Below are 27,712 nucleotides of genomic sequence, written 5' to 3'. Positions count from 1 at the left end.
AAATATACTATATACGTAGTACTGTTGTTCAATGTTCTCTTGTACCGAGTTGACAAAATGAGAGGAAATACGTATAACACGAGACCGACTAAGTTTCACAGGCATCAATAAGACCCATGTGACATTTCACTTAAGTGCCTTTGAACATTTAAAATGTGGGTTTTAGCAACTGGGAGATGTCTTCGCAGTGCGACCTTGAAGAGAGATGGCTTTGTGTGCTTGACGCGAGGCACCTTGACAGAGCCAACAGGATCCCAACGGCATGGTGTCTGCGCAGGCCGTATAGCTTGTCACTGCTCATTTCCCCGAGGCGAGAGCCTCCACTCGCGTCGAGAGCGGCTTGCTAAGTGTTTACGACATAGCTCGTTCTGCTCTGCGGAAACCTGCTCTCGTTCCACGTGGACCGGGTGCCTCTTCCTCCTCCATCCCCGAGATAGCGGCTGGTAGCTTCTAGATACAGGCGCATTTTAAGCGCACAGCCTCAGATAGCGCTGATCAGATACCGGTGTGACTAATGAAAAGCGTCACGAAAATGACAGCGTGATTAATTAGGTTCATCCCGCTGTATTCGCGTGTGCCGCTGCGCTGGGCCTCAGGTGCCCCGGTGTAGCTAAACGCTGTTCACGGTGACGGATAATGCACTCTTCCAGCGCTGACACTTCGGTGTCAAGGTTAAAAAACACATTTACCGGCTACGGTGCGATGAGCGGGCTGGGAAGGGCCGGAGAGGGGCTGCTGCTGCTGTTGCATGCGGAATACACTTACTTTATTTGTTTAAAGCAGGCCCATGTGGCGAGACAGGAAAGACAGGGAGGATCAGGGGCTAATCATGTACAGATGCGCACGGTAAGCCGTGTGCCATAAGAGATCCGCAGACTGCGGAAGGGAAAAACGGCATCACGCGGAGACAATGGTTTAATAGGCTTGCGATTGAAACGGTATGTGCGCTGCCTACGTGAAACAAGTTCCTGCGGAACGGGTACCGAGATCACCGCATTTAATTCTGTAGGGTGTTTCAAGTTCAGTAATCTATAAGTGCAGTGATGGGTTTTTTTTTTTTTTCCCCCCGCCACATTCATCAGCATTAAATTTGTGAGAGCCTTGTTAAGTGATTTTTTTTTAAGCATTTCTACATACGTGTGCACGCACACTAGAGTGAGAAAGAACCTAATTCTGACTGCGCGAACTAAATGCTCAAAGTCCATGTGCTGTGGCTTTTGCTCCAGTTTTCCCCGCAGCTCGGCAGTTTGGGTGCGGTGATGCTATCGTGGCAATGGGACCGTGATTCCTGTTAGGGTGCCGGCTCCCTGAGACTCCGCCGCCTGAGGCCGTCCCCACGGGGATGACTGGGAGGGTGGGGGGGGCCCGAGGCGATGTGCTGCAGGGGGTCTTTCGCAGGCAGCTTTGCCCAAATCCCTGCGTGGCCGGCTCTGCGAGAGCTGTTCGAGGAGGAGTCGGATTACAGCTGGAGAGAAAGAGCACGACAGAGACGGGAGGCACAGGAGTGGGGCAGGAGGAGGGCCAGAGAGGCAGGAGCCGAGCTCTCTGGAAGGAGAGAGAGGGACAGCTGCACAAGGAGGAGCGCGGGGCTGGGCTGCGCAGCGAAGAAAGAGAGCGCATCTCGGGAGTCAGGTGGGGACCGGGTGCAGGGAGAGCACGGAGGAGTGGAGAGCCACTTGCGGAAAAGGAGTGGAGCAGACACACAACCTAAAGGGAAAGAGCAGAGGACAATGGTCCTGCGACCCTCGGACCGGGTGGATAACAGCTTGTGACACCTCGCAGGCTGTAGCCCCAAGCGTGGAATGCAATATGTCTCCAGCATGCGCTGATGCGCCAAAGTTACCAGGGAGGAGAGAGAGTTCTTGATGTGTGACCAGTGAAGAGCAGCATGTTTTTCGGTGAGTGAGTGGGAGACGCCTGAATCAGCTGCCTTGGGGGAAAAGGTGTAACACATGGAGAGGAGGAAACAGAGCTTGGGGGGGGGAATATAATGGGGAAAATGTGGGAATATAATGGGGAAAATGTGGGAAATTATCCTGCGTATAATGAACATGTCAGTGGTCTTAGCCATTAAATATGCCATCCTGACTACCTGATGACTGTTCATTAGATTGTCTGGAGCTTTAATTTCACCATACGTTTATGTACAGTGTAGTAGGATATGGCTTTTATCTAAGAAATAAAAGCAAGCAAAAATTAAAGTGCAAATGAAAACTCTGCCACTTTTAAAAGGTACCAAAACTGAAATCGCATTTTTACTGCATATCCAATACAAATTATTACAACATATTAAACTGATATTTGAATGTATTCTGGTTAAGTAAAACATTTCTGAGCACTGAATCACCGAAAGAGGAAACAATTCAGTAAAGAAATTTGCCCTTTGAAGAAAGGGAGATAATGGCTTCCATAATATTGTTCTGTGTACAAAAATGGCCAGAATGTTTTTAATTCTGATGCACAGAAGCACTATTGCAAGTCTTCGTCTGTTGGTATCAAATCAGGTCATTGGAACCCGGGGGGATGTCTGTTTTGTGAGATCTGACCCATGCCTTTTATTAGTACTGATACTTCGAAGATTTCGAAAGAGATGGATTGATTCTGATGACTCTGGAGGTACAGGATTACAGGTGACATTGTGGCTGTGCAAGTCAATCCAGCCTAGACAAATAGCACTTCTAAGGTCCAAAAATCAATAATCAATTATAACGGTAGTAAATGAAGATCAGTGTTGACTTGTAATTAAAGATACATTTTTTACGTAAGCATAAGCAAAGTGTAAATGTCAAAAATAAGACAACTTGTTATAAATGCTCTTTTCACATCACCTTTTGTGCATGTAATCTGAAATTTTGTATACACAGGTGCACACATAGAAGTCTTTAACAGAAATGTCTTTTTTCCAAATGTAGTTTGCATCATTTGTAGAGTTCACGCATGATAGGAATATAACAACCGTAGATTTCGTAGATTGCTGGTGTGGCTGGTTCCTTTGAACTCATTAGAGTTTGAGTGTGAGGGGCAGAGTGTATATCTGGGATTGTGGTATGTATTTTATAGACCATAAATAGCTGCCTGGTTAACCTCAGATTGTAGGCTATACGATGGATGTGTGTAGCGAGGCAGCCATATGGAGTATCACTTAAAACTGCTGTAGCCGTTCTCTTCCAGCCAAAATTTGAGCAAATTTCGATAAACGAGAACAAAAAAAATCTTAAATTCAGATGACCAGCAGCATTATGAAAATCTTTTTCTATATGTAAAGACTTTAAATGATGCTGCTTATTTAACTAACACCGCCCTTTAATAATTGTCTGGTTGCCTACACCAGCAAAAAGAAAAAGCTGGCAAGACCTTAGGTGCCAGGTTTGGACCCGTGCTAATGCATGTGTTTGAATGTTTCACCAAATAAGAAAAAAGCTACAGACTGCGAAGGACCATCAAAATATATGCCACATGGACGGATTACTTCTGCATTGCTTAATTATTTATATAATTCCCAGGCCTAATTCATACACTGCTGCTAAATTACCATCTTATTTCCCTAAATGAGAGTAAAGCTAAGACAGTGAATATCAAAACAAATATCATAATTTTTCTTTCTTTCAGTTGGTGAACTAAATTGGCTTGGTAAACAAATGTGCTTCCCAAAGATTCATTATATCTCCATAGACTGGAAAGTACGTAGATATGACTCACTCTTAAGTGCTCACTGCGAACACACAAAATAGAATAATATTTACTAAAATAAGAGCGAGTAATATCAAATGCATGTGTTTCCGATCAAAACATTGAGCTTATGGAGTAATCAAAGAACTTCCCGATCAGCAATATTAATTATTGTGATAATCTTAATTAAGGTGTTTTAGAATGTACACTAGTAGCATTTCAAGAGATGAAAAGGTCGCATCTGGGAAGCAGTACACATGTATCCATTTAAACATTTGATTCAATGTTGTGAATGTTTCTTCTGAATTTAATTTTCATATTCGCATCCAACGCTTCCAAATCGCACATTTAGAAGTAGTTTAGATGGAAAGAAAACATTCAACCCTCTGCAGGAGACGGTGGGAAAAGGAACTTGGGTCATGGTTCTTATGATTCATTTCCCTCTTCGGAGCCAGAAGAAAATGTAAAATAAAAATGTTAAAATGATAAAACAGGTTCAAGTGAGGAGAATGCATCGTGTTCTTCAGTAAATAAGTCTTGTTTTAAATATGCGGGCTTATTTTCTGTGGAAGATAAAATACAATAGAACCCATCCGGCAAATCAGAAAAGACCCATTCTCAAAATCTGTAACTTGATAAATATGAGCATGTTTAACCTAATACACAAAAACCTGAACTTTTTTTTTTTTTTTTTTTGAACCGGAGCCATAATTAACCATCTCCTTACCTTCTATGGCATCTTTGACAAACAAAATTTGTTCATCATTAGGATGTATAGGGTCAACGAAAACATAATTAAAATCAAGCATAAATCAAACCTTGAAAATGCTGCCAGATGTTGAATAGATGTGGGCCTGATATTTTTTTTTGTGAAACTGCCACCGACAACCTTCGCTAAAAGGTGATTTAGTGGTGGCGACAAAGGTACGACAGGAAGATGATGTCCAGAGGGTGTATGTGAGAAGGAACACCACCATGATTCGCTTGTCGCCGGAGTACAACGGCGATGATGAAGAGCCTTGATCTGCCCGGTGGAAGGGGAATGTGCAGGAACTGTGTCATGGTCTATAAGTTGGCTACTCCGAGGAGACCTTATCTGGAGTAGCAGACGGGGGGTACTTGGCTATGGTGAGGGCGGAAAGATTTTAATCAAGGTCTGAAGGAAAAGAAGTGAAAAGCTTTAGCTGAGGGGAGGCCATTATGGGACAGAAAATGATCATAAATCTTGCATCAGACAGTGCTGAACAAAATTTAATGTACTTGACTTTAAATCCACAATAAACCCTGTACTGCAGGATGCAGATGAATAAGTGCAAGAACGCAATAATGGAACTCCCTCTATTTAAAGTCAATTTTCCGTGTTCAGTTTCTGTCTTCGGTTTGTACATATTTATTCAGCCATGGAGGCACAGAAACGACGCTTATCACAATCCGAAGAAATCACGACATAATTATTTTTTTCATAATAATAATTTTATAACGAAAGCTATACCACAAGAACATAAGCATGTGGTGTTCCAGCTGATGGCACTGCAAAAAGGCCATGGATGAATTGTGTTTATTTACATTTGTTCATTTAGCTGATGCTTTTCTCCAAAGCAACTTACAATGTTAAGGTCACAATTATTTACCCATTTATACAGCTGGGTAATTTTGGGTAAGTACCTTGCTCAAGGGTACTACAGTCAAAGGTGAGGCTCAGCCCTGCAACCTTTGGGTCCAAAGGCAGGTGTTCTAACCACTACACCACTAGTTGTCCTGCTGTTTATATCATGGTGACCCTGTTACTCTAAGTACCCTTTGCTTTAGTTCAAAAGTGTGCTTTTATATTGTCTGGGCACAGTTCACTGATTTTTTTTTTTTTTTTTTTTTTTTTTTTTTTTTTTTTTTAGCTGATTGTGTACAATGTGTGTTTTCATTTATTTAGTTTATCTGTATCAGCCCATATTAAGCCAAGCAATCTCATGTTTGTACCAAAACACAGCACACTGCCTCCTCATTTCACAAGGGGTCATGAATTTTTGAAGACGTGGTTATCTTTTACATTTCTTTTATTTACTTTTTCATGGCCTTTTCTTCGCTTATCAGTCTTTTCTTGAATTTCTGTTTACTGTGGAGCGAATCTGAGCTGTTTTCACAGGGCCAGTGAATAGCCGTCAGAAACACAAGAGGAATGTGTGATGGATAAATTGCAAATGTTCCCAATGTTTACAGCTCATGTCTGGTGTTCCCTCGTGTTTGGGATCAGAAATAAGATAAGATAAACTGCACTCCTTATCCAATGAATTGATCAACAATCAGTTTTGAAACAAGTGTGTGGCGTCTATGTATTTAGATTTTTGGTTGTTTAAAAGGCATTTTAAAGGTTTCATTTTATTTTATTTTTTTCTAAAATGTCACCCAAAGTTAACAGAACTATTACAATAAAAAGTATTTGTATTTATTATAACTGTTTCAAAAAATTTTATAGACCATAACCCCTGAATTAATTGAATGTATTTTGTAACTTATTTTCACAGTAACCCCCCCACGGGGTGCCTTGCGGCAGACTGGCGTCCCATCCTGGGTGTCCCCACCCCCTCCAGCCTTACCCCCTGTGATGCCAGGTTAGGCTCTGGCTCCCCGCAACCCCATATGGGACAAGCGGTTCAGACAATGTGATTGATTGATTTATATGAAAAAAATGTAATTATGACCAAAGTTCTGGTGTAGAACGATTCTTACAATTTTTCAGTTGCTCAAAAAGTTAATAACAAAACGTAAGTCGCTCTGCAGCTTGTTCGGCTCAGGACTGACCAGGCATGTTTTATCGACTGCTGAAACAGAGCAAAAGCATTGTAAAGACATGTACTAGTTCCCTCTTTGTTTACCATTTAACCCATTACACAAAAATAAAGGAAAATCCAAAGATTATGCCATTCCTTGCCTTCTGTGAAGTTTAGCTAAATGTTTAATATCTTTATATTATGCTTTGTGATTTCACAAAAATATTCTTTTTTTTTTTTTTTTTTTTTAAACGAACTGTGTTCCTATTCAATGCTTCACAATAACTTGGCAGATATTAGAGTGGATAAAAAAAATAGCAGTGGTACATATACATTACTCCGTATATACATTTAAATAAAAAATACCATTAATAACAATCATTAGCATTTATTGAAAATGCCCATCAAATGATAGTTACACCATAGATCATAGTTGTTAACATAGAGGAAAAGATGAGATTTTGTTTAAATATAGGCTACAAGTTTCTGAATGCAAACCTTGGAAGAGCTTAAGGATAGAGCTGCAGACAGCACTGGCATGGTAAAGACTATGAAGTCACAAAGAATCGGACCCAGATGAACAGTTAGAAGAAGTACCTAAAGTCTCATGACAGATGAATCAATGCAGCACATGGAATATTCGCAGGAAACTTGGAGATGGATGGCACAGCATTTCTTAGCAGAGACAGAATTTCAGCAGGAGAAATACCCATTAGACCAGTCAAACTGACACTGGAGGCTGAGTAACACAAGACTTAAAAATGGATGAAAAATGACTGACAGCCGATATATTAACAGACGGCCTGGATTTTTAGAACAGGTTGGGATTTGTCCGAAACTTGTAAAGGGTAAACATAAACGACTTTGGTCCTGGGAAACATGAACAATTGCAAGTTAATAAAGGACTTCTGAAATCAGTTCAATAACGTGGAACATCCCAGGAAGAACATTTGCTGCTGGACATCTTCTTCAGGACACTCAAAGGTTTAACACTGTACAGTTACACTGGTCTTACCTTCAAATTCATGTTTTCTGACACCTTACAATTTCAAGACATTTAGAATTATTTGTCTGTTTACACAGCTGGACAGAGTTACTATGGTTATCTCAGCATAAGCACCTAGTTTGAGGGTACTATAACCAGAGATGGGGATTGAACCTGGGATCTCAGGATCCAAAGACAGCAGCATTAACCACTACACTACCAACTCTCCTGGAGTTTCTGTGAATGTTACATGAGCATACTGTATTACATAAACCTATACAGTTTATTCCAGTTTACAAAGAAAAGGAAAACATACATTTTAGCTGATTTGCTTTAATGTTGTAATATAAATATTTTTCTAATTTTGCAATGCATTAAGTCATATATACTGGACTAAATGAAATACATCTTGGTGTTTAATTTTTATTCGCTGACATAAAACCAAGTGTTTCTTCCAATACAAAACTTTCTGAGTTTAATGTAGCATAAAAAGCAAAGGCGTAAGCATAATTTAGTACAGTACTGCCAAGTGCAAAAATATATTTCTGTATGGAAATTATTTTTGGATTAAATATTTTTTGTAAAGAGTAGTAAAATATGTGATTATAAAGCAAACAAATATAGATTTTTTTGTAAGTCAAACTTTGAACGTAATGACGGTCATTTCGAGCTGTTCTTAATCAAGAAACGTTAAAATTGGCACAGAAATCTGTCCTGGGGAGGCTAAATAGCTGCTATTCAGGAGACCAAAGGCCTAAGCAGGGTATACTGTGAACGGCTGTCCCCGCACTGAATGATCTCTAAAAATATTCTTTGTCTTTATTTAATTTAACCTTTGAAATTGCCCGAATTTAGCGTGTAATAGATTTTTCTCACGTTGCGCAGCACGTTGGTACAGCTTTGTGCTCAAGTGTCTCCCCTCTAAAAAGAAATTACAGCAAGCTCCATAAATTGCACACAATGACTGGAAAACTAATTTATAAAGCTTTCGCTCACTGGCAACAGGTCAAGTTCATTCAGTAACTTGGCACTGTTTGCGTGGCAGAATCCTGAGAGTGACTTTCCACGTATAATTTGTGTGTTGCCTTTCCTAGGACAGCCATCAAAGTGCTTGGAGAGCTCCACCAAAATGTTCTGCTGATGCTGACTGGCTTTTTGGTTCTGGTACAAGTCTTGCACCCAATTATTTTCCTCTTTTCAGTCATGCTTTGCATAAGATCACCGTGGTGTGCGACGCAGTATATTCAGTACCTTCTGTTTCACCAGTTCCTAAAAGTGATTTATTTACCGTTGCGGCAAACACCTGGTAGTACATGAGCAGCCACGCAAATGATCGTATTTCCCTCCCCTTGGCCAGGAAGCACATGTCAGAGTGCCCTTCTGCCAGCACTGGTGCGCCCCGCAGTGGCCACTCTGCTGCCCTCCCCAGGAGTGAAGCAGTTCCTCCCATTAGCCATGGACCCTGCCATGGCAGTGAACCTCCTTCCCAGCTTCAGCATGGTGAGTGTCAGGCAGCCACTGTCCACAGGACGCCCTCCACAGGAGCTACAGTCACAGCATGCATTTCAATACATTCTGTGCATAAACAGCAATCTTCCTGTAGCGCTCAGGAAAAGAAATCACAGAAGTCGCCCTTATCATTCTAAGCAGTCTTTTTTTTTTTTTTTTTTTCTTTTCATATTTTTTATTTCTTTCATATGTCTTTCAGGAAGTCATCCAAAGAAAAAAGTTTTTACATTTGTTTGCTGAGTCTCTGCGCTGCACCCAGGAAAATTAAAACGTTGCTTTGTGCCTCTTGAGCCTGGGTGACCCACACAGCCATTTATTATGCTGTAATTGAGGAAGTAAGTCTGTAAGTGTTTTATCATCCAGCCCCTGTGTGTAAGAGGTGTATTTCTCTGATTGCAACGCTGGCAGAGTTGGATTGCTCTCATGACACAGCAGGGGCCTTGGTGCAGAACGGTGCTTCTTATTTAGGCGCTGCTACTATGTAATTTCACATTTTTCTAAGGACCCTTCAGCTTGGGCATAAGAGAAAGTCTCGTATATACGACTGCCCCTTCGTTTGTGTGGGATCTCCTTCAGTCAGGTCCAGGGTCAGGTACAAAGAGTAAGTGTATTTTTTTTTTTTTTTAAATTTATAATTATTTGCTTGAAAGACAATTATGTTCTCATGTAATGTGCCTATATGTAACATCACATTGAAATTGCCGTGCCTGTGTGAGGCCAGTGCCTTATCCATATTTTTGCACTGTGCTTATAAACCATTTTCCAGTGTGGCTCCCTAAGATCAGTGTTTATTGATCACCATCTCAGTGGGCTGTACCGGTGCAGATTTTACACTGCTAACAACCTCACTACTGAAAGAGAAGACAAAATGAATTCACTTACAGCAATAACTAATACAACTGAGCGCTCAGGTACGCTTAAACGCCGCACACTTTCCTAACCGGCATTGTTTTGGGAGTGTGCAAGAGCGTTAATCAAGCTTGAGCCCCGTAATGAATCTCATTTTGGACTTGTTTGATTTCTGTATATGTGTTGCCATGGTTTTTGGAATGTGGGCGTGCTGCAGAGAGCTCTTTAATGGCAGATGGGATTGATAAATTGGACTAAAGAGTGTTTCTTTTGGTTGTGGATAACTTGCTGCATGAAATCCCATCTATTCGCATGACTGTGAGCCACTTATTTAAATGCTCATTAATTCACTGCGATAAATCATGTGCAATGCCGGACTCTTATTTTCCTTGCAACAATGACCTCAAATACCTTTGCAGCGATGAGACTGATTCTAAACTGTAACTGTACATACTGGTGGCAGAGAAGTCCTTCTGATAAGCAGCTCCTTCAAGGATGTATCACACTTTTCCGTTGCAATCGTATCACTGAGATTTTTAAAACATTTAAAATGACTTTTTTTGCCAACTGAGTCTATACAGCTATAAGAAGTCCTAAAACTTTGCGGTCAAACTTGAGAACTTCAGGATTCAAGGAGCCCTTTTCAAATAGTTTTCAGGCGGAACGGTACGTTTATTTCAACTGAAGTTTTATTCGTATGCGACCTTGCTGTTGTTGGGGCTTGCGCAAGTGATAGCGCGAACAGTATACGTTCTTAAATAGGAGCACGGGGTCTGGATCGCAGGGTTTATTTTATTAGAAACAGAAGGTTTGTGTTTGAAAAACACTGACAGGAGCTTGGACGGCTCCAGATAGGAGGAAGCGGAAGCCTTGTGTGAAGGACAGCGGAGAGCCACGGTGTCGTATCACAAGTGCAAAAGTGCTTAACAGACTGGAAGGGCTGTAGTGAAAGAAAAGCTAATTAAATTAATGTCTAGATGTGAAAACAGGAAGAGGAACGCTTTCAGAAAGCTAACGTGGTGGAAAGGCCTGTGCGGAGCAACAAAGGCAGAGGGTTATGGGTAAGTGGGAGACGATGCACCGTAAAAACTGTCGAAAGCAAAGGCATTGCTTCCATGCCAAAAAATATTGCTTGTCAAGTCAACAACATTCTACATCTGTCTTTCGGAAACGATACGGACCGATTTCTCTCATGTTGCGCAATCATCGGCTTGAGCTATCGATTTCCCCGGCAACGGCTGCCTGGAAAACTGGAAACTGCTGTCAGACGCGAGAAAGGCATGTCGGCTCTGCCTTGGTGCCCTTCAAGAATAGCGCACCGGTTTAATTCCTGAAGCAGATGCTTTTTTCTGCATCAGTCTCACAAAGACTAATGCAAAAAGAGTGTCGTTTGCCTTTTGTGATCGGTGAGGTATATGTGGAAGGAATGCTTGGTACCATGGTGCCTGTGAGGCCTCCTGTGAGCATCGGTTTACCATGAGGGTTGGAAAGCTCCAACTTGGCGAGATCACTCTCCTTTCCATGTTCCCTCAGGATCTCTTCCTTTGGACTCCGTGGATGTGCCTGAGCAGGTTGCGTTGGAGTGTGTTGATTAAGATGAAGAGCGAATGCACGATCCCAGCTGGATCTATCGGTGCGCTCTGTTGCTGACAGAATGCTGACACCCATCCATTTGATTAAAAATAAAACATTTGTGTTTTAATGACATGCAGAAAACTGCGAATATGTTCTCGTAAGGTGCAATTTTTAAGCGAGCAAACCACAGGGAATACATTGCAAGGTTGTGTCCAGGTATACGAATGTCACAGAAAGAGAGAGTTATATTGGATGTGGGAGATTATAAATTTTAATGCATGTTGCTTTTTTACATCCTTAGATCATGACAAAAACACTCAATTACTTATTTATGCCAACAATATTCAGAGTGCTCTTCAAAATATGGAAATTTATTGTGTCAGTAGACACTAGAGAAGGTCTGCTGTAGTGTTTCACATTCAGATGAGCGATGCCTAGAGAGGAATTAGTGCGTCTGGGATTTGTACAGCTTGGAAACGTGGTTCCTTCTGGACAGTAGCCGAGCACAATGGGAAGATAGAAAAAACAAGGGAAGCCCAGCAAATCCATGACAATGAAAACCAGAAATCCTCAGAAAGATCCTACCAGGTCCGATTTTGTTAAAGTGACTTTTTCGCGTGTTTGCGGAACTCTTGCTTTAAGTCTTCTGAATGCAGTGTCTGACAGCTGAGCAAAGTGATATGAAAGCATGACTCCACTGGGGTGAATGACTTTCCCAGCTGTTACACAGGCATCCAAAATATCACACACGTTGTACATGAGGAGGTGAAATCTGCAGTTTCACTACATACGTTTCTCATAGTTTCTGACTCTCTGCCTGTAGCTGCCTGTGAGATTATGACCTCAGAGTGTGTGCTACTTTCACACTTTGAGCTCAATTAGGACCAGTTTCCCTGCGTCTGTTCTTCATCAACTGGGTGGTATTCGCTGTGGAGCATTAAAAAAAAATCCCTCCTGTTATACTTGGTTTGCCTTGCCAAATTGAAACCGAAAACCTTTTCCACGCAAAGTAAATTATGGTGTTTTTGCCTCTTGAAAGCCACAGTTCATATAGCTTTCCATAAAACAGTACCTTGCTTTGAAACCAAAAGCATATAATTTTATTTGCTTGTTTTTGTATCAGTAAATTTAAGTAAAAACATGACACATTTTGTCATATGACATGTCATGGAGATGATGATGTCATCATGGGTGAAGTTCTAATGCTTAGCTAGCATTTGTGGTTTTTGATATAAGTAGTGTATCTAGCAGTGTAAGTCACCTTGGTGAATAAGGTGTGTGGGCTGAGAACACTCCATAGTATCCATTGGAAGTCGCTTTGGAGAAAAAAGTCTGCTAAATAAATAAATGTAAATGTAATGTAAATGGAGGAGGGGGTGTGGTGGCGCAGTGGGTTGGACCACAGTCCTGCTCTCTGGTGGGTCTGGGGTTCGAGACCCGCTTGGGGTGCTTTGCGACGGACTGGCGTCCCGTCCTGGGTGTGTCCCCTCCCCCTCCGGCCTTCCGCCCTGTGTTGCCGGGTGGGCTCCGGTTCCCCCGCGACCCCGTATGGGACAAGCGGTTCTGAAAATGTGTGTGTGTGTGTGTAATGTAAATGATATTGTGAGCTTTTATGATATGATATTGTGATATTTTACGCATCGTATGGCTACTTTCATAATCAAGGAGCCAGGGCAGCAGCATTACATTTGCAACCTTGGATAATTAAGGGTCATAAATTCTTTCTCAGCTTATAGGTCTTCAGTAGGTAAACATGTTGAGGACATCAGTCCTATCGCTTTGAAGATGATACACTGGTATCAAATACAATATCAAATGTACTTTATGTTTCACGCATTTTTCACTGATTGGACATCATGTTGAGAAAATGTTGAGGCACTGTAAGTAATAGTTAAGGGCCTGCTTTGTCAATAATGTGGTAAATTCACCCTTCATGAGTTTGCCATTATAATGTTCAGCAGGTAACTTTACCTAATAAGAATCAGCAAATACGGGGGGTGTACACGGGGGGGAAATGCAACCATATATTAAGATCACAGACCTAATAAGGAATAGAGCTGCCCTTTGCCTTTAGAATTGATTCAATCTCTCTTGAAATGCTGTTAAAAATTACTAAATTGTGTGTAGTGGGATATTGCACCAATCTTCAAGAAGGAAAGCGTCAATTTCTTTGAGGAAAGAAGCTGGTAGAAATCTACTTTGCACTTTGCCCGCCACAGCATCCCCTAAAAGTTCACTAATGTTCAGATCTGGTGATTGATGCAACCATGAAAGGCACTTGACTTCATTCTAGTGTTCATGAGACTGTTACCATCACGGAATATGGGAACATCATGAGGGATCAGTGCTTGCATCATAGAGTGCACCTGGTCCTATCAAATGGCTTCATATTCTGTTATACAATCGTGCAGAGCAATCATTGGACCTAACAGCTCCTACAAGATATCTGCCCAAACATTGCTGATCCCCTACCATGTTTAGTAGTTGACAACAAACATTGTGGGTTGAAGGCACCCTTTGGCTTTCTCCAAAAGTAAACCTATGTGGATGCAGGAAATAGGGTGAAAGGTGACTTCTCAGGTCATATTACTGTATTTCATAGCTCAGGGGTCCCGGTCTTCTGCTCCTTACACCAGGTTAAGTGTCGAGAGCTGGTTCTGGATACTAACAGTTTCCAAATGGCAGCCCTGCGACAGAATCGAGATTTGTAAATCTCACAGTGTACAGTTTTTGTAGACTCTGGATCACAGAGGTGCTGATTCAGTTCTCTTGTAATTTTTGAGGCTGTACTTTGGTGGCATTTACCAACTATCCTGTGAAGTGTCTCTCTATCCTTTTCAGTGGGCTTTGACCTGCAAGTGTTCCTCTTTTCCAATGTAGTTTGTCCATGTTTGGCATGTGCTCTCATTATTATTGAGGGTATTTTCCTTAACACATTAAATAATTTTGCAGTTTTAGCAGGTGCCTAGTTGGCCTATTTCTTGTCAGAACTCTTTCATAACCAACACATGCTGCTAAGTGACAATCGACCCGACATGACTCAGCCTTTCAAGTTGTAACTGTGATTTAGTTTCCTCAAAGTTAAACTCCATTTTCATGTTGTGTTTCTGTTATTTTGATCACCAACTCTGTATATAAAATTTGCCTGCATAATAAGAACATCTGCTGAACAACAAGATGTTCTTCCTTTGCTCCTTGCTCTCAGAAAGAAAATAATGGAGATACTAGTCAGTCCTTCAAAGAACTTTAAAAATTTACACAACTGAACACGCAAATATCATTACTCATTGATGAAATCATGCAATGTAAAAAATGTATATGGTATCAGTGAAATATCATTTATCAGATATTTCAATAAGGTTCCAAGAAGTGATGTTAAAATAGTGATGCACAGTATTTAGTGATGTATTTCCTCTTAATTATTGTGTAGGTAAATCACAGCTTCATACAGATAGCAGAGAAAGGATCCAATCACACTGTGTGTCACATTTGATTAATTCTAGAATCAGATTAGCAGACTAGGCTACATAACCTATTTAAAACCAGTGATTAAAAATGATTATCTGTATTATGAAATCTCTGGTAATACATATTTGGTTGATCAAACGGAATACGTAATGTTTCGCCAGGCGGAATTCCCCGTCACTTCTAGAAGGGAGATTGCTGCAGATAAAGCCTTGGCATTTTATGAGTACTCAAGCGGAAACTCTTGATCAAAAAAGAATTTCAGTCGGATAAGATTTTTTAAAAACATGCGAGTCATGGATCAGAGGGATGTTGCTGTCAAAATATATCCATTCAACCTACGCAACAGTTGGAACTACTTAAGTCTACGTGACTGCAGAACCATTATGCGTATGTTATGATACGAAAGAACTCTCTCAGAATGCGTGTGACCGCCTGTTGCTGTAAAATGCTCTGTCTGTGTGTGCTGTGTTTTCTCTGTAAATCACTGCATATGAAGAATACTGGGGTCAACGCAGGGGTGAGTCATGCTCTGATCTCCTCGGACTACTTCTCTTAGGGCATGGTGGATCTCCCAGCGACAAAGCCAAGCCCTCCTCTCAGCGAATGGAAGACCAGACAGGTTGTCAAACAGCTGCTTGTGAGTGTAGCAGGCTTTCATGTTAAACTCATGTCATTATCATCATTATTACTATTGTTCTTATCAATATGACCCTTTTATCCAAAGCTGTTATTTTACTGGAGCAACTCAACAGTGCCTCACTCAAGGGTAAAATATTACATGCCCCCTCCCCCCTCTAGAGTTTTTTACCTCTGCCTTGAAGGGGTATTTTTTTTTATTTTTTTGTATAGTAAAATGAAAAATACATTGAAAATATAGAATAAGAAAAGATATTTTGGTACACATAAAAATTCATGTATGGGGACTTTTTCACAAAACAAAACTTGGTCTATCAAAAATTAAAACCGCAGCAAATTTCAGTGCGTTTATCACATGTATATGATTTCCAGGTTCGCTGGTATGATAGGAGTTATTAATTGCATTAGAGTGGGAGACAATCCTGAGAAAGACAACAAAAGAAATGTCCATGTGTGTGGGGGTGTGTGTGTGTGTGTGTGTGTGTGACAGACCATCTGGAAAGCCCATTGACTCACACAGGCAGTCTGTGTAATTGGAAAAAAAAAAAACATAGGTTCAAAGATTACTTTGGACAGGCCATTAATCCCACTCCCACAGAGTGGCGAGCGAGTTTGACGTGTGCTAATGTTAGATTCAGACTCAAAAGCGGAGGAGTCGGTTTGTGTCTCTGTCCACTCTCTCCTCCTTGCCATTTCATCGGCTGCATCTACAAGTAAAGGCACTGTTTACCATGCGGAAGAGTCGCTCGCACCCCCGCAAACCTTTTTCCAGCTTCCATAAAACCTTGGCCAAAATTAAGCAATTACTGGCTGGGAAACTGAGCTGGATTTTTATCTAAATGGAAGCTGGGAAGTGATCCAGGTTATTCGCAAAGGCATGACGAGTGATTTAATACAGATTTGTCCCCTTTATAGCGTTGTGCGCATCTTCAGGGAATCGGTATTATTTGTCACTAACAAGTACATCTGGATGACCATAATTTAACGATTTCAGTAAATGAGCTGCTTTTTAGTTCACGGAAATGTGCGCTAATTCTTGCGGTTACTTAAATAGAAGAACAACATTCAGGCATTTTTCTTACACAGCATAGAATAAAGGATTTTTCATGTTGCCACAGAAAGCAAACCAATAACAACGAAGACGTAATTTGTGTTTTGCCGATTTGTTTCGCGGAAAGCCTTCCGGGGTTTATTTTCAGCCCTTGATCAGAGTAATTTGAGGCTATTTGCATGGTAATTAGACACAATTAGCGGAAGGTGCTGCTTGCAGCACATACCATGAGCCCCCTTTCCCTTCCTTCTCCATACACACATGCTTACACACAACCAAGTGTTTCCCTCCCTTTCCATGATGTTACTCAGTGTGCTGGCTCTGACCTCAGCCTCGTCCACCAAAAAGCTCCCGTGCGCTCCAAAAACATTTCTCTGTAGAAAGGCTGTGATGAATTGCGTCACAGTTAATGTATTCTTTTGTCTATGTCTTTACCGCAGTAAACGCATTGGTCATGACCTCATAATTGCTTTACCTATGTATCCAGTCTTTAACTTAAGCTGTTAAAGCATTATTTGAATGGGATAAATGTGTCCAAACGGTCAGCTCCAACTGGTATGAAGAGCAAAGAAACCCATGTCTTTGTCCTGTCATGCAAGCTGCACCACAGTAAGAATATGACTTCTCTTGCACCTTTAGAAGACCTTTAATCAGAAATACTTTAGTAAAATATACTGCTGTTAAAAATGAAATAATATGGATGTGAGCATATCATTTTTTCTGTTATTTGGTTATGTTCTGTTATATAGAATATTTACATTTTCAAGGGAAGTTTTTAAGTCCTAAAATGTGTGCAATGCTGAAAAATATGCATAAATCTAGTGTGCCACAGTGTGCTAATAGGAATTCTTTCTCCCTTTTGCAGATGGAACCAGTTCAAGGTGTAAAAAATCACACATTTGGAGTCACTTTGCCCCCAAAAAGAAAAATTATTGCTTCATGCAGTTTATGCCAACTGAGATTTAATTCTCAGGTAAGCGCAGTTGCTCATCGTGTTTGTAATCTTTTCTATTATATAAACTAATATAAACGTTATGACAAATTATTTGAAAAAATATTCTTTCTATCATAAAAGAGTCATCCAGTGTATTTATACTTCTGCATGTGTAATACAAATTATCTATATTTGCTGAGTAAATGTCCAACTCTGGAAAGCTGTAAATAGGAAGAAAATTAAATTGACATGTTTCAAACATTTTAACTTTATATTGAAATTGGATTTAAACCAAAATAAATATTAAACACTACATTTTAGCCAAAAATTAGGGATTAATTCTTATGCCATAAACAAGACTTAATCTGCATTCAGTGCAGTTGTTATTTCCCCTGCGCTAGAGATGGTTTCAGAATAATCAGCGTTCATCAAAGCAGTCAATCACAGCTACTAAGCACAGGGAGGTTCTTATCAAATCCTGCTCCTCCTGTACAACAGGTCAAGTGAGACCAATGGAGGCATCCTGTTTATATCACGATGATCCAGCACTACTGTGACAACTTAATCTCCATCAGAAATAGTTTACTGCTATTGCTGTCTGCCAGTGCATATCCAGTGGGATGCATAAATGACCTTTGTCAAGTTGTGGAGAATCGTTATCCAAACACCCTTATGGTGAATCGCTTCCTCATCTATCAATGGATGTTATTTTGCCAAGAGTCTGGCGGAGCATCGCCGCTCACTGAGAGAGGTCTATGACTTGATCAGCAGCCTCTGTGAAATGTGCAGGACCCAGAAAATGAAACGTACACAAAGCATAGTGCCATATGACATAGTTTTAGAAAGTATGTTAGTGTGCAGCCTCATTACTACCCACTTGTGGTGTCGAAGACGACAGCTCGAGATCTCTTATCCTTTCATGAGAACGGAAGCATTCAGACGTGAGCTATGCCCACAACCCTGTGAAACATGAAGAGAAAACTAGTCTTTCCAGTGGCTAATAGGTGTAGGTCTTTAATAAAATATCCAGGACACTAAATCTCAGATTCTCTCAAACCACTGCTCCAGATGATGATTTCTGTAGTAATAAACAAGGAAGCTCCTCCATGAATTCCATGAGCTTAACACTGCCTTTTTTAACTTTTAATACTTTAGTTTTTCATTTTCCATTGTCTGATATTATAGATTGCACATGTAACACAATGAATTTTAATTTATTCTCACGGTGTCTTTTGAGCAACACAGAAATGCATAATGAGTTTTGCAAACAAATAAATACAACAAGTGCTCCAAGAAATGTTTAGCTGCCATTCAAAAATACACAGGAATTCTACATTTCCATTCCTAGACGTGTGATGATTAAAAACAGAGACAAATGCAAACAGGAGAAATGTATCCCCAAGACAGGAACTTAACTCATATATTCAGTGAATGTGTGTGTCTGTGTGTGTGTACAAAGTGTGTGGCAAGTGAGAAAAGAGGGCAATTAGAGCACCCTGGAGATGTTAGTAATTTTCCTGATAGCGTTCTCTGTGCTCCAAGTTGTCAGCACAAGAATGCGTACAGAGGTATTCTAATCAAGGGCATCTGAAAGACTTTAGAAAAGGGCAGTTAAGGTCCTCTTCCGTGTTAGAAATGGAATTCTGAAAGCGGAGGTATGAGTACAGCGCACATGAAATACACTTAAAATCTAATAATGAAAAATTTTATCATCAGTGTAAGTATACATGTATTTCAATTGGATATAGGTCATCTGCTTCTCATTCATGTTCTATAAATCATGTTTAGCAACAACAGTTATTTTACTCTGAGGATGTCCTATTGTGCCTTATTGTGCTTTATTCACACAGACACTTGTACGCTTTTCTTCATTACGTCCACTTATTTTTTGGGATATACCCTCTCCTTTAAGGTCTCTGAGGTGGTGTGAGAGAAGAAGTTTTACTGGGGAAATAGGTGTGGTATCAGTGAAAAAAAGGCTAGGATTTATGGGCACTAAAAGTGTCATTGTGTGTAACAGAGAGGCTTCTGTACGCAGTCTGACAGACTAGTAAATCAACAATATTTTGTCGTTTTGCTGTTATGGGTATTTGACACAGCCCTGAACTGACCTTTTGAGAAGGATTGTTCTGGCTCACTTAAGAAAAACAGGGCTTTGTGATCATTAGACTCATAAGCTTTTGGAAGATATGAATTACGCTGTGATTTGCTTTTATCTGTAGGACTCAGAACATCTTAAATAACTTGAATAAGCGATATCTGACATTTCTTTGGCACTTTTCTGGAGGAAAAAGCAAACTTTTATGATGAAGACTTTCTGGAGGTGGAAATTAATAAAACTTTAATACACACAGCAGACTGCTAACTAGACAAGCTAAAATATTAACCATATTGTACTCCAATGTAATAGAGTAATATTTAATTCCTGGGTAATATTGAATGGTAATTATTATTCTTGTCATTGACGTTAATATTTCGTATGAATTAACTTTTAATAGGATTTCACTTGTATTGCAGCCGATATGACTCAACAAAAGGATGTTATTAACTTGAGTGGGAGGCCTTTTGCTCAATAATTGAAAGAAAATGCAAACAAACTCTTGAGAAAGCTAGGTAATTTTAGTCAACTTTAATTTGTTCTACTACTGCAATTTTCCATCGTATTTCCATTTAAAATGCTAACTTTTTGTGTTATATTCTTACATGAGCTGCGGGTATCTATGATGTTCAGTCATTTTCAAACACAGTAAGCCCGATAATACATTCGGTTATTTATTGTTTTGCAGTAAAGTGGTTTCACCTACTCAGTATAATCACACTGTATCTGATCTGAACACAGGTGTTGATTGTGGTGCCAGTGATTGTGCAGTGGGAGGAATGCAGTTTTTCTTCAAGGTGATGTATGCAGGTAATCTCTTTGACTGTCCACTGACTGCATGTTCTCCTTTCAGACTCAAGCCTCAGCCCACTACAATGGCACTAAACATGCAAAGAAGCTGAAAGCCCTTGAGGCCCCCAAGTGCAAGTCAAGACATGCTATGGTTGCCAAGGCAACCATGAACATGACAAGGCCAAAGCGCCCCTGGCCCTCTCCGGGCTCCGTGAATGCTGCCAGGACAGGTTAGGACATTCTCCCGTCTTCTCTCCCAAGATATGTGCCTTTCTTCAGGGTCTTTCTGCGTCGAGCCGGATACTCCTGATGAATGGCTTTTGTTTGCATCTGTCAGCTCATCTAATCTCATTCTCATGTATGAGTTTCCCTTGAACTTGATCTCATGACAAACTATAAAGAATTCATGATTTGTAGCACCATACACCGATTTCAGTAGAAATATGGTGCATTCGGCAGCCATAGGCACTGACGATGCAAATAACTACCGGGATTTCTGTCCAGTAGGCCAAATACTTTTTAAAGGACAAATTAGTTTAAACAGTTCCCCCCCCACCACATTCCTATTCAAACACACCTTTAGAAAAATTCAAAACTTACAATTTACATTACTAAAAGTGAAAATAGTATTGCTGTACGTGCCATGCGTTTTTTTTGAGTTGTGACACAAATCCTGTTTACTGTGTTACCGTGTGCAACAACTTTGAGGTTCACTAGGAAGGGTATGGTACAGGTTAAAGAGAAAAAGGTGAGCAGCTGCACGCCTCGTAGGACAAGGTGTCTGTGGGCCAGCTGCTGTTTTTTCGTTCCGGCCCGGTGCTGCTAGAAGTGGCCCTTGGCGTGAGCCATTGCAGAAGATCCGTTCCCCACACTAATAACTGCAGTGCTGCACCACGCTAGGCAGACGGTAGCAGTGGCTCGTTCGGATGCCTTCGCCACACGGTTATGATGCTGTTAACCATCAGCCATCCTGAAACTCATTTACCACCTCGCCAGAGGAACAGCTCATCTTGTGTAAAATGGGAAATTGTCAACAAGCTGACGCTGGGAAAAATCTGCAGTTGTCAACTGGACTTCATGTAATAGAAAGAAAAATAAACATGTTTTTTTAATAAAAACTTTGAATTTGTTTTACATCATTACAGAGGTGTAATTTTCATAGAAACTGATGCAACAGAAAGACAAATTCATTGTTCATAAGTGTTTAGGGCAGGGAGGAAAATGGCTTGCTGAGATATTGTTAAAGGAATCCACAAGAAATGACATTATAAAATATAACATTTTGAATTAGTTATATTACTCAGCTTCATCATATTAATTAAAATGTTTAATTCACAAATGCCCAGAAAGGAAATCAAGTGTCGTGGAGATTTTCATGTCATGGAAGATGAAGAACAAGTAAGGAAGAATTTTCCCCAAAGTCAAAAACTGACACTGTTATAAATAAATAGTAGTTCTGAACCTGTCTTGTGCAGTGAAACATCTTTTATTCGAGTGTCCTCTTCAATGTATCCTCTGTCACTTTCAGACAAAAAAGCTTTCCCTCCATATTGATCATAGTCATTACAGTCAGTAATGAGAAATGACTGAGTTCTTTATACACTGCAGCCCAGAGCCCAGGTCTCAGAAGCCAGAGGCTATGGTTTATTCAAGTCTTTACACAGCAGAAAAAATAGCTGTTTGGACACTAAAAGAACTGCTTAATTACAGTTTTTCAAGCTAATTTTTTTTTTTTTTTTTTTTTACTAGAAGTTTCAGGTTTCATTTTTCAGTAGGATAGACATTGAATAGCAGGCAAAGTGAAAATAGTAGGTCTTTCTACACCTAAAATCAGAACAGCAAGGATTTATTGTAGTAGTTGAGTTCCTAAAGGGTCTAGGTTTTCCTAAGGGAGAAGATGATCTGGAAATGTTCTGCCCCCTGCTGCATTAGCTTTATTAATGGGGGGGTGAAAGGCAGATAATGCATGTAAGGATATATTTGTGGTAAATTTGAGGTAATATCTGACTGCTCTTTAATATGATGCATTTAGCATGACCTCTCCTATCACTCAGCTTATCAAGAACTAGAAGAGCTGTCAAAGTGAGCAGAAAATATCAAAACAAGGGGTGTTGCTTTGATGATGTTGCTTTTCTCTGTTTTGAGTAAAGACGGCTGTGCCATAAACATCCAAATCCATTTTCATGACCTTTTCGGAATCCTGCAATTTATAGTATATCCTGCAAAATATACACTATAGATCACAGCCTGTCTAGTGACTTGTATATCAGACAGAAGAAATGCTCAGCATATTTATATATTTTCAGTATATGGATATTTAACAACATATTTCGCTCCCGCAGCTGCTCTGTTACATATGAAGAGCTGTAGTTCTAATAGGTGCAGTACTCATGTGTCCATCCTGAGGAGCCAAAGAGGAGATCAAGAACCGTTGAAGCCAACCATGTTGACTAAGCAAGACTTTTCATCAGGGTCGGAAAAGTACACTATTTGCTGGATCTTCATGATGTAACCACAATTTATAAAGAAAAAGCAGTGCAAGTTTTCTAAACTGCCGGTAGTGTATGTGTATGTGTGAATGAATCTATAGGAGTGAGTGCCCTGCAATGGACTGGCGTACTGTCCAGGGTGTACCCTGTCTTAATCCAGTAATTCTGGGATAGGCTCTGGGCCACTGCCACCCCGCACTGGACAAATCATGAGTGATGATGTATGGATGGATATGTCACTACAGGAGGAAGTGTAAGGAACATGTGCAGTTTAGTCTTGTGCTTTAGATTTTCAACACTAAACTCTGGCATATGGCACATTATTGGGTAAATGTAATTAATTCATGTTTCAATGAAACCACCATATCGCTTGTCATTTAAGTGGCTAATTAAGTATCTCCCTTTTCTTACTTGAGTAACGAGAACAAATTGGGCAGTCACTGAAATTAATACAATTCTTTGAGTCTCTTTGGATATTACCAACACAAAATCTATTCCTTAATACTAGGGGCTGCAGGGAGCATCATGGTTAAAGTCGTTGTCTTGCAATCAGTATACTTGAATTTTGGTCCTTGCTCCCACTGTAGCGCCCTTAAGTAAGATACTTACCCTGAGTTGTTCTGGCAAAAGCTACCAAGCTGTGTAAATGGCTAAAACATTTTAATTATCTTGGAGTACAAACCTAGTGACAGAAGGCAGTACAGTGGTTATGGCTGTTGCCTTTAGGTGGGAATGCCCTGGGTTTGAATCATTGTCTTGCTATAGTTCTTTTCATCCTCAACTGTCTAAATGGGTAGATAAATGTAAGGCCTTCATACAAAGCTAACAATTTCAACTGTTTTGCACAAAAACGTCAGCCGAATTAGGAAATTCTAATGGTGTGCTACATAATGACGGCGTCTTAACTGGATCTAGAACATAAGTTAAAGCTTTTTAAACTGTGTTTAGGAGCAGGCCACTTGACAGCCTATTGGATTAAGGGTGAAGCACTTTGTTCATCTGCAGAGCACAGGTGAGGCTGTCTTTGATACCTTCCCCATGGCCCGTTCCTCACAGAGCTGTGGCAGCCCGTGACTGGCAGTGCAACAAAGAGACAATCTGTGATTACTGCTCATTGCAGCATGCAAATCTGTCAACTGACTGGGTTAATTTGCACTCTAATGAGATGGTGTCACACTAGAGCATATTAATAAGGAAACGGATTATACTTTATTGCATTTTTCTATTAAATCCATTCGACACTTCGTAAGCATCAGATCGCTTATGAGGGCTTGACAACTTTGATGTAAGTATGCAGCCCCCTTGCCTCTGGTACTTATCAAGGGTCAATGCATTTATTTAGAAAGAACAAGAATTCTATCTGTGAGCACATTAACATGGCCTGACTGCAGAGTAGGTCCTGCAACATAAAGAATTCTGCCCTCTCCGCATTTACAGGTAATGCAGAACGACCGGGGGCCCTTGCACCATCGCCGCAGTGCAAAACTGGACCTAACCTAGCAGAGGGAGGAGAAGAGCGACCCACGTCCATTCCTGAGCCCAGTGCGCCACAGCCTGAGGAGGAGACGGAGGAGGAGAAAGCCAGACGTCTGCTCTACTGCTCCCTCTGCAAGGTGGCTGTCAACTCTCCCTCCCAGCTGGAGGCGCACAACTGTGGTGAGCGGTGTCTCTTGGTCCCCTCTTTGCCTGCCAGCAAAGTTTATGTGGAGCCTCTCAAAGAAGCTTGCACATTCGGCTTATAATAGAAAGAACTAGAAAATCTGAGCTGTGTTAAATTATTTTTACCACCCGCTGCAGGACGTCATGCAGCAATACATTTTTATAACTGCTTTACATTTCCTTATACCAAAATGGAGCATAATTTTACAGATTAGGTTCTTTGTTTTGTTGCAAAGAAATTGTTCAAAGCAGACAGGAACAGTGACATATGGAAATAAAAACCTCACTCTCTCAAACACACACACACAGGATGCCAGTCCACCACAAGGTACCCCAAGTGAGACTTGAACCCCGGACCCAACAGAGAGCAGGCACAGGCCAAACCCGCTGTGCCACCACAACCACCTAAATAAAAATCAGAGTACTTAAACAACACGATCACTTTCAGGCAACAGAATGTGCTGTGTTTAAAGTGTGGGATATTTTAAGGGTTATTTCCACCCCTGTACCATCAGGTACCAAGCACAAGACGATGCTGGAAGCCAGGAGTGGCGGTGGAACCATTAAGTCCTTCCCCAGGCCGGGGGTCAAAGTCAAGGCTTCCGCATCCACCAAGACAGCCACAGGCCTGCAGAACAAGGTGTTCCACTGTGAGACGTGTGATGTACTTGTCAACTCAGAGACACAGCTCAAACAGGTGTGTTACAGGGTGTGTTACAGGAAGACCTGCCAGGTACACTGTGGAGCAAACTCCTCTTCTTTTCTTAGCTTCCCTGCTTTTCCTCTTTAAAGTTCCCACACAGTAGTATCACTCATTTAATATATAGGATCATAGATAGTAAGTATATCCAGGTCAGTAGTTAATTTCACTCCTTCACATTCCTTCTTCTCAACATAGTTCTTGCACAGCTATGATTTGAGTTTTGGGCTGTTACCTTGCTGATGAATGTTGGACTGCCACTTAGCCTGGCAGAACCTGACAGACCAGTATGCCTCTGAAGTATGCTGTGATAGCCAGGTAGGCTGAGAACTTGGTAAAGGTCACCAACTTTGTGACCAGCAGATGGCCCCACGCCATGACGCTCCCGCCGCCATGCTGGGCAATGGGAACCACACAGGCAAAATTTGTGCACTCACACTCTGTATGTCTTACAAATACTCAGCAACTGGGTTCAAATAATTTACATTTTGACTCACAGGTCCATTAGACCTACTTCTCCTCAAATGTCCAGTTTCTGTATTTTTGCCCAAGTAGCTCTGGTTTCATGGAGGTGTTCTCAGACTTTTGACTTGTGCTCTATATAAAAAGACCAAAGCAGTTTTCTAATAGTTTAATTTGGTGAAATTATGCAGTACACGTTTTTTACATTAGTGCTTGTATTAATCTTTAATAATAAAAAAGTCACTTGTTCGTAATACACAAGAAAATTAAAGATGGATTCATTACAAAACTAATTAATCAGATCCATAAGCAAATGCTTTGGTCAATAGGTCAACAAGCGCGAGACAGTTTTAAAAAAGAAGGCATCATACGAAACAGCTTTCTTCCAAGCTTGTGGTTAATCGTCTGTTTCCTCTTCAGCACATCAGCAGTAGGCGACATAAAGACAGGGCAGCAGGGAAACCTCCGAAAGCAAAATACAGTCCCTACAGCAAAGCTCCAAAAGGACAGACTGTGCACCCAGTGAGTCACTCCTTCCTTCCCAGTTACAAACTCTAAATGAGAGATTCTGTCAGCGCAGTGAGGATATCATGAAAAAGTATCACAAATTAAATGAGGAGATTTTCTTTATGCAGTATTCTGATAAGACCCCGTTTTACAGCGCTGTACACTGCATTCACCAAAGCAGACACCGGGTGTGGCGTTCCATGATAAAGTAGAAGAGGATGTGTTTCATTTTTCGGAGATTTTTTTAGAGAGAAGGAAAGAACAGTAAGAACATAAAATAAAAAGAAGAACGTCTCTTTTTATTATCAGATGTACACATTAAATGAATTTGCTAGAGTGACGTGCTGTATTTGTGGAGGTATCGGTCTTGCGGTCTCCGCACTGCCAGAGTTGTTCCGTGATGCCCTGTGTTTGGTCTTCAGGAGAAGTCAGGGCTGAAGAAGGAGCTGGCTCAGCCTTTGGGAGCCTGTCTACTGTCCAGTCATCTGGCTGCCGTGGCAGCCACTGGGGCAGCGACGCCGTCCCCGTTCCCCCTGCGGCCCGGCCCTGCCGCTCTCTTTCACACGCAGCCACTACCCCCAGCGGCCCTGCTGCGCACAAGCGCCGGGCCGATCCGACCCGCACCTTCACCCGTGCTCTTCGCTCCCTATTGACTCAGGGGTCACAGTCACCTGGCCTTGCCTCAGTCCCTGGGTGTGTACTGTAGGAACTGTTTTCATCGTTACCCCCCATGCTGTTGGCCCCACCGCCGACCCATGCCGGACCTTCAGAACTGCGCTGCTTTCTCTTGCTGTCTCATCACATTTGGGGCTTGGCCATTTACTCCTGTGCTCGTGTGTTGTGGTGTACCACAGCAAGTTAAAACACAAGACCTGGGAACTATGCAGTGTTTTTTTCTTTTGTTTGTTTGCTGAGTAAATCTCTAAGGAGGGGGTTTAGCTTAGGTTGTAAATGTTTATGAGGAACATTTTTTATTGACATTATGTCGAACCCAGACAGCTTGCTATTAAATTATTAAAACAGTAATGCCATCAGTAAAAGATCTAAAGGTTATAGGTTCAAGGAACGTTAATGTTGTTTGCACCTCATATCCCCCGTATAATTTAATAAGTGCTTTAGAGGGCAGAAGTATGGAAAATAGCATAAGTTATACTGTTCGGTAATAAACTCATAATTAAAGATTTTTGAGTCTGTGTGAACACTTCTATGAAAGCAAACTATTTTCTGAAGTCCATTAAGAGTGGGAATTAGCCACTAAATGATGCATTGCTGTCTTTACCCATTTATAAACCATTAGGGAAGTTAATGACGCATCTGGTTATATAAAGAATCGTTAAGTACTATGTGTATCCCATGTTTGTCATAGACAAATACACAGGGCAGCCATTATTTCAGCACTCGTAAAGAGTCAAGAAATCAGTAAGAGTTTGTGAGTGCTCCTTTTGAACGCAATGCAGAAATCATCGTCACTCTGCGTCATTCTGCACTTGTACCTTTCTTTTGCTCCGTGTCTGTGTGTATCAGTCATGTAGTCATGACCACCCCTCGTGGATGTGACTCACAG

At 41.0% G+C, this 27,712-nt stretch overlaps 1 protein-coding gene across 1 annotated transcript; it reads left to right on the top strand.

The window, feature by feature from the left end:
• The first annotated feature begins 1,084 nt into the window (after nt 1-1,084).
• Nucleotides 1,085-27,263, top strand: znf385d (zinc finger protein 385D). Its single transcript, XM_018740669.2, has 9 exons — nt 1,085-1,898; nt 8,777-8,919; nt 15,377-15,457; nt 17,373-17,480; nt 20,393-20,561; nt 24,258-24,476; nt 24,995-25,176; nt 26,062-26,163; nt 26,571-27,263. Exons 1-9 carry the CDS (start codon nt 1,889-1,891, stop codon nt 26,799-26,801), a joined length of 1,245 nt encoding a protein of 414 aa, XP_018596185.2. The 5' UTR covers nt 1,085-1,888; the 3' UTR covers nt 26,802-27,263.
• Nucleotides 27,264-27,712: the final 449 nt, after the last annotated feature.

This window comes from Scleropages formosus, chromosome 18 (genome assembly GCF_900964775.1).
Source record: "Scleropages formosus chromosome 18, fSclFor1.1, whole genome shotgun sequence".
Classification (NCBI taxonomy): Eukaryota; Metazoa; Chordata; class Actinopteri; order Osteoglossiformes; family Osteoglossidae; genus Scleropages; species Scleropages formosus.
This window is presented reverse-complemented; position numbering and strand designations above follow the sequence as displayed.

What these genes read in the sequence shown, in the direction of transcription:
- znf385d (XM_018740669.2), top strand. An exon ending in GCTGGAGGCGCACAACTGTG is followed by an intron (nt 24,477 to 24,994) that starts GTGAGCGGTGTC and finishes CTGTACCATCAG; the next exon opens with GTACCAAGCACAAGACGATG. An exon ending in CAGAGACACAGCTCAAACAG is followed by an intron (nt 25,177 to 26,061) that starts GTGTGTTACAGG and finishes TTTCCTCTTCAG; the next exon opens with CACATCAGCAGTAGGCGACA.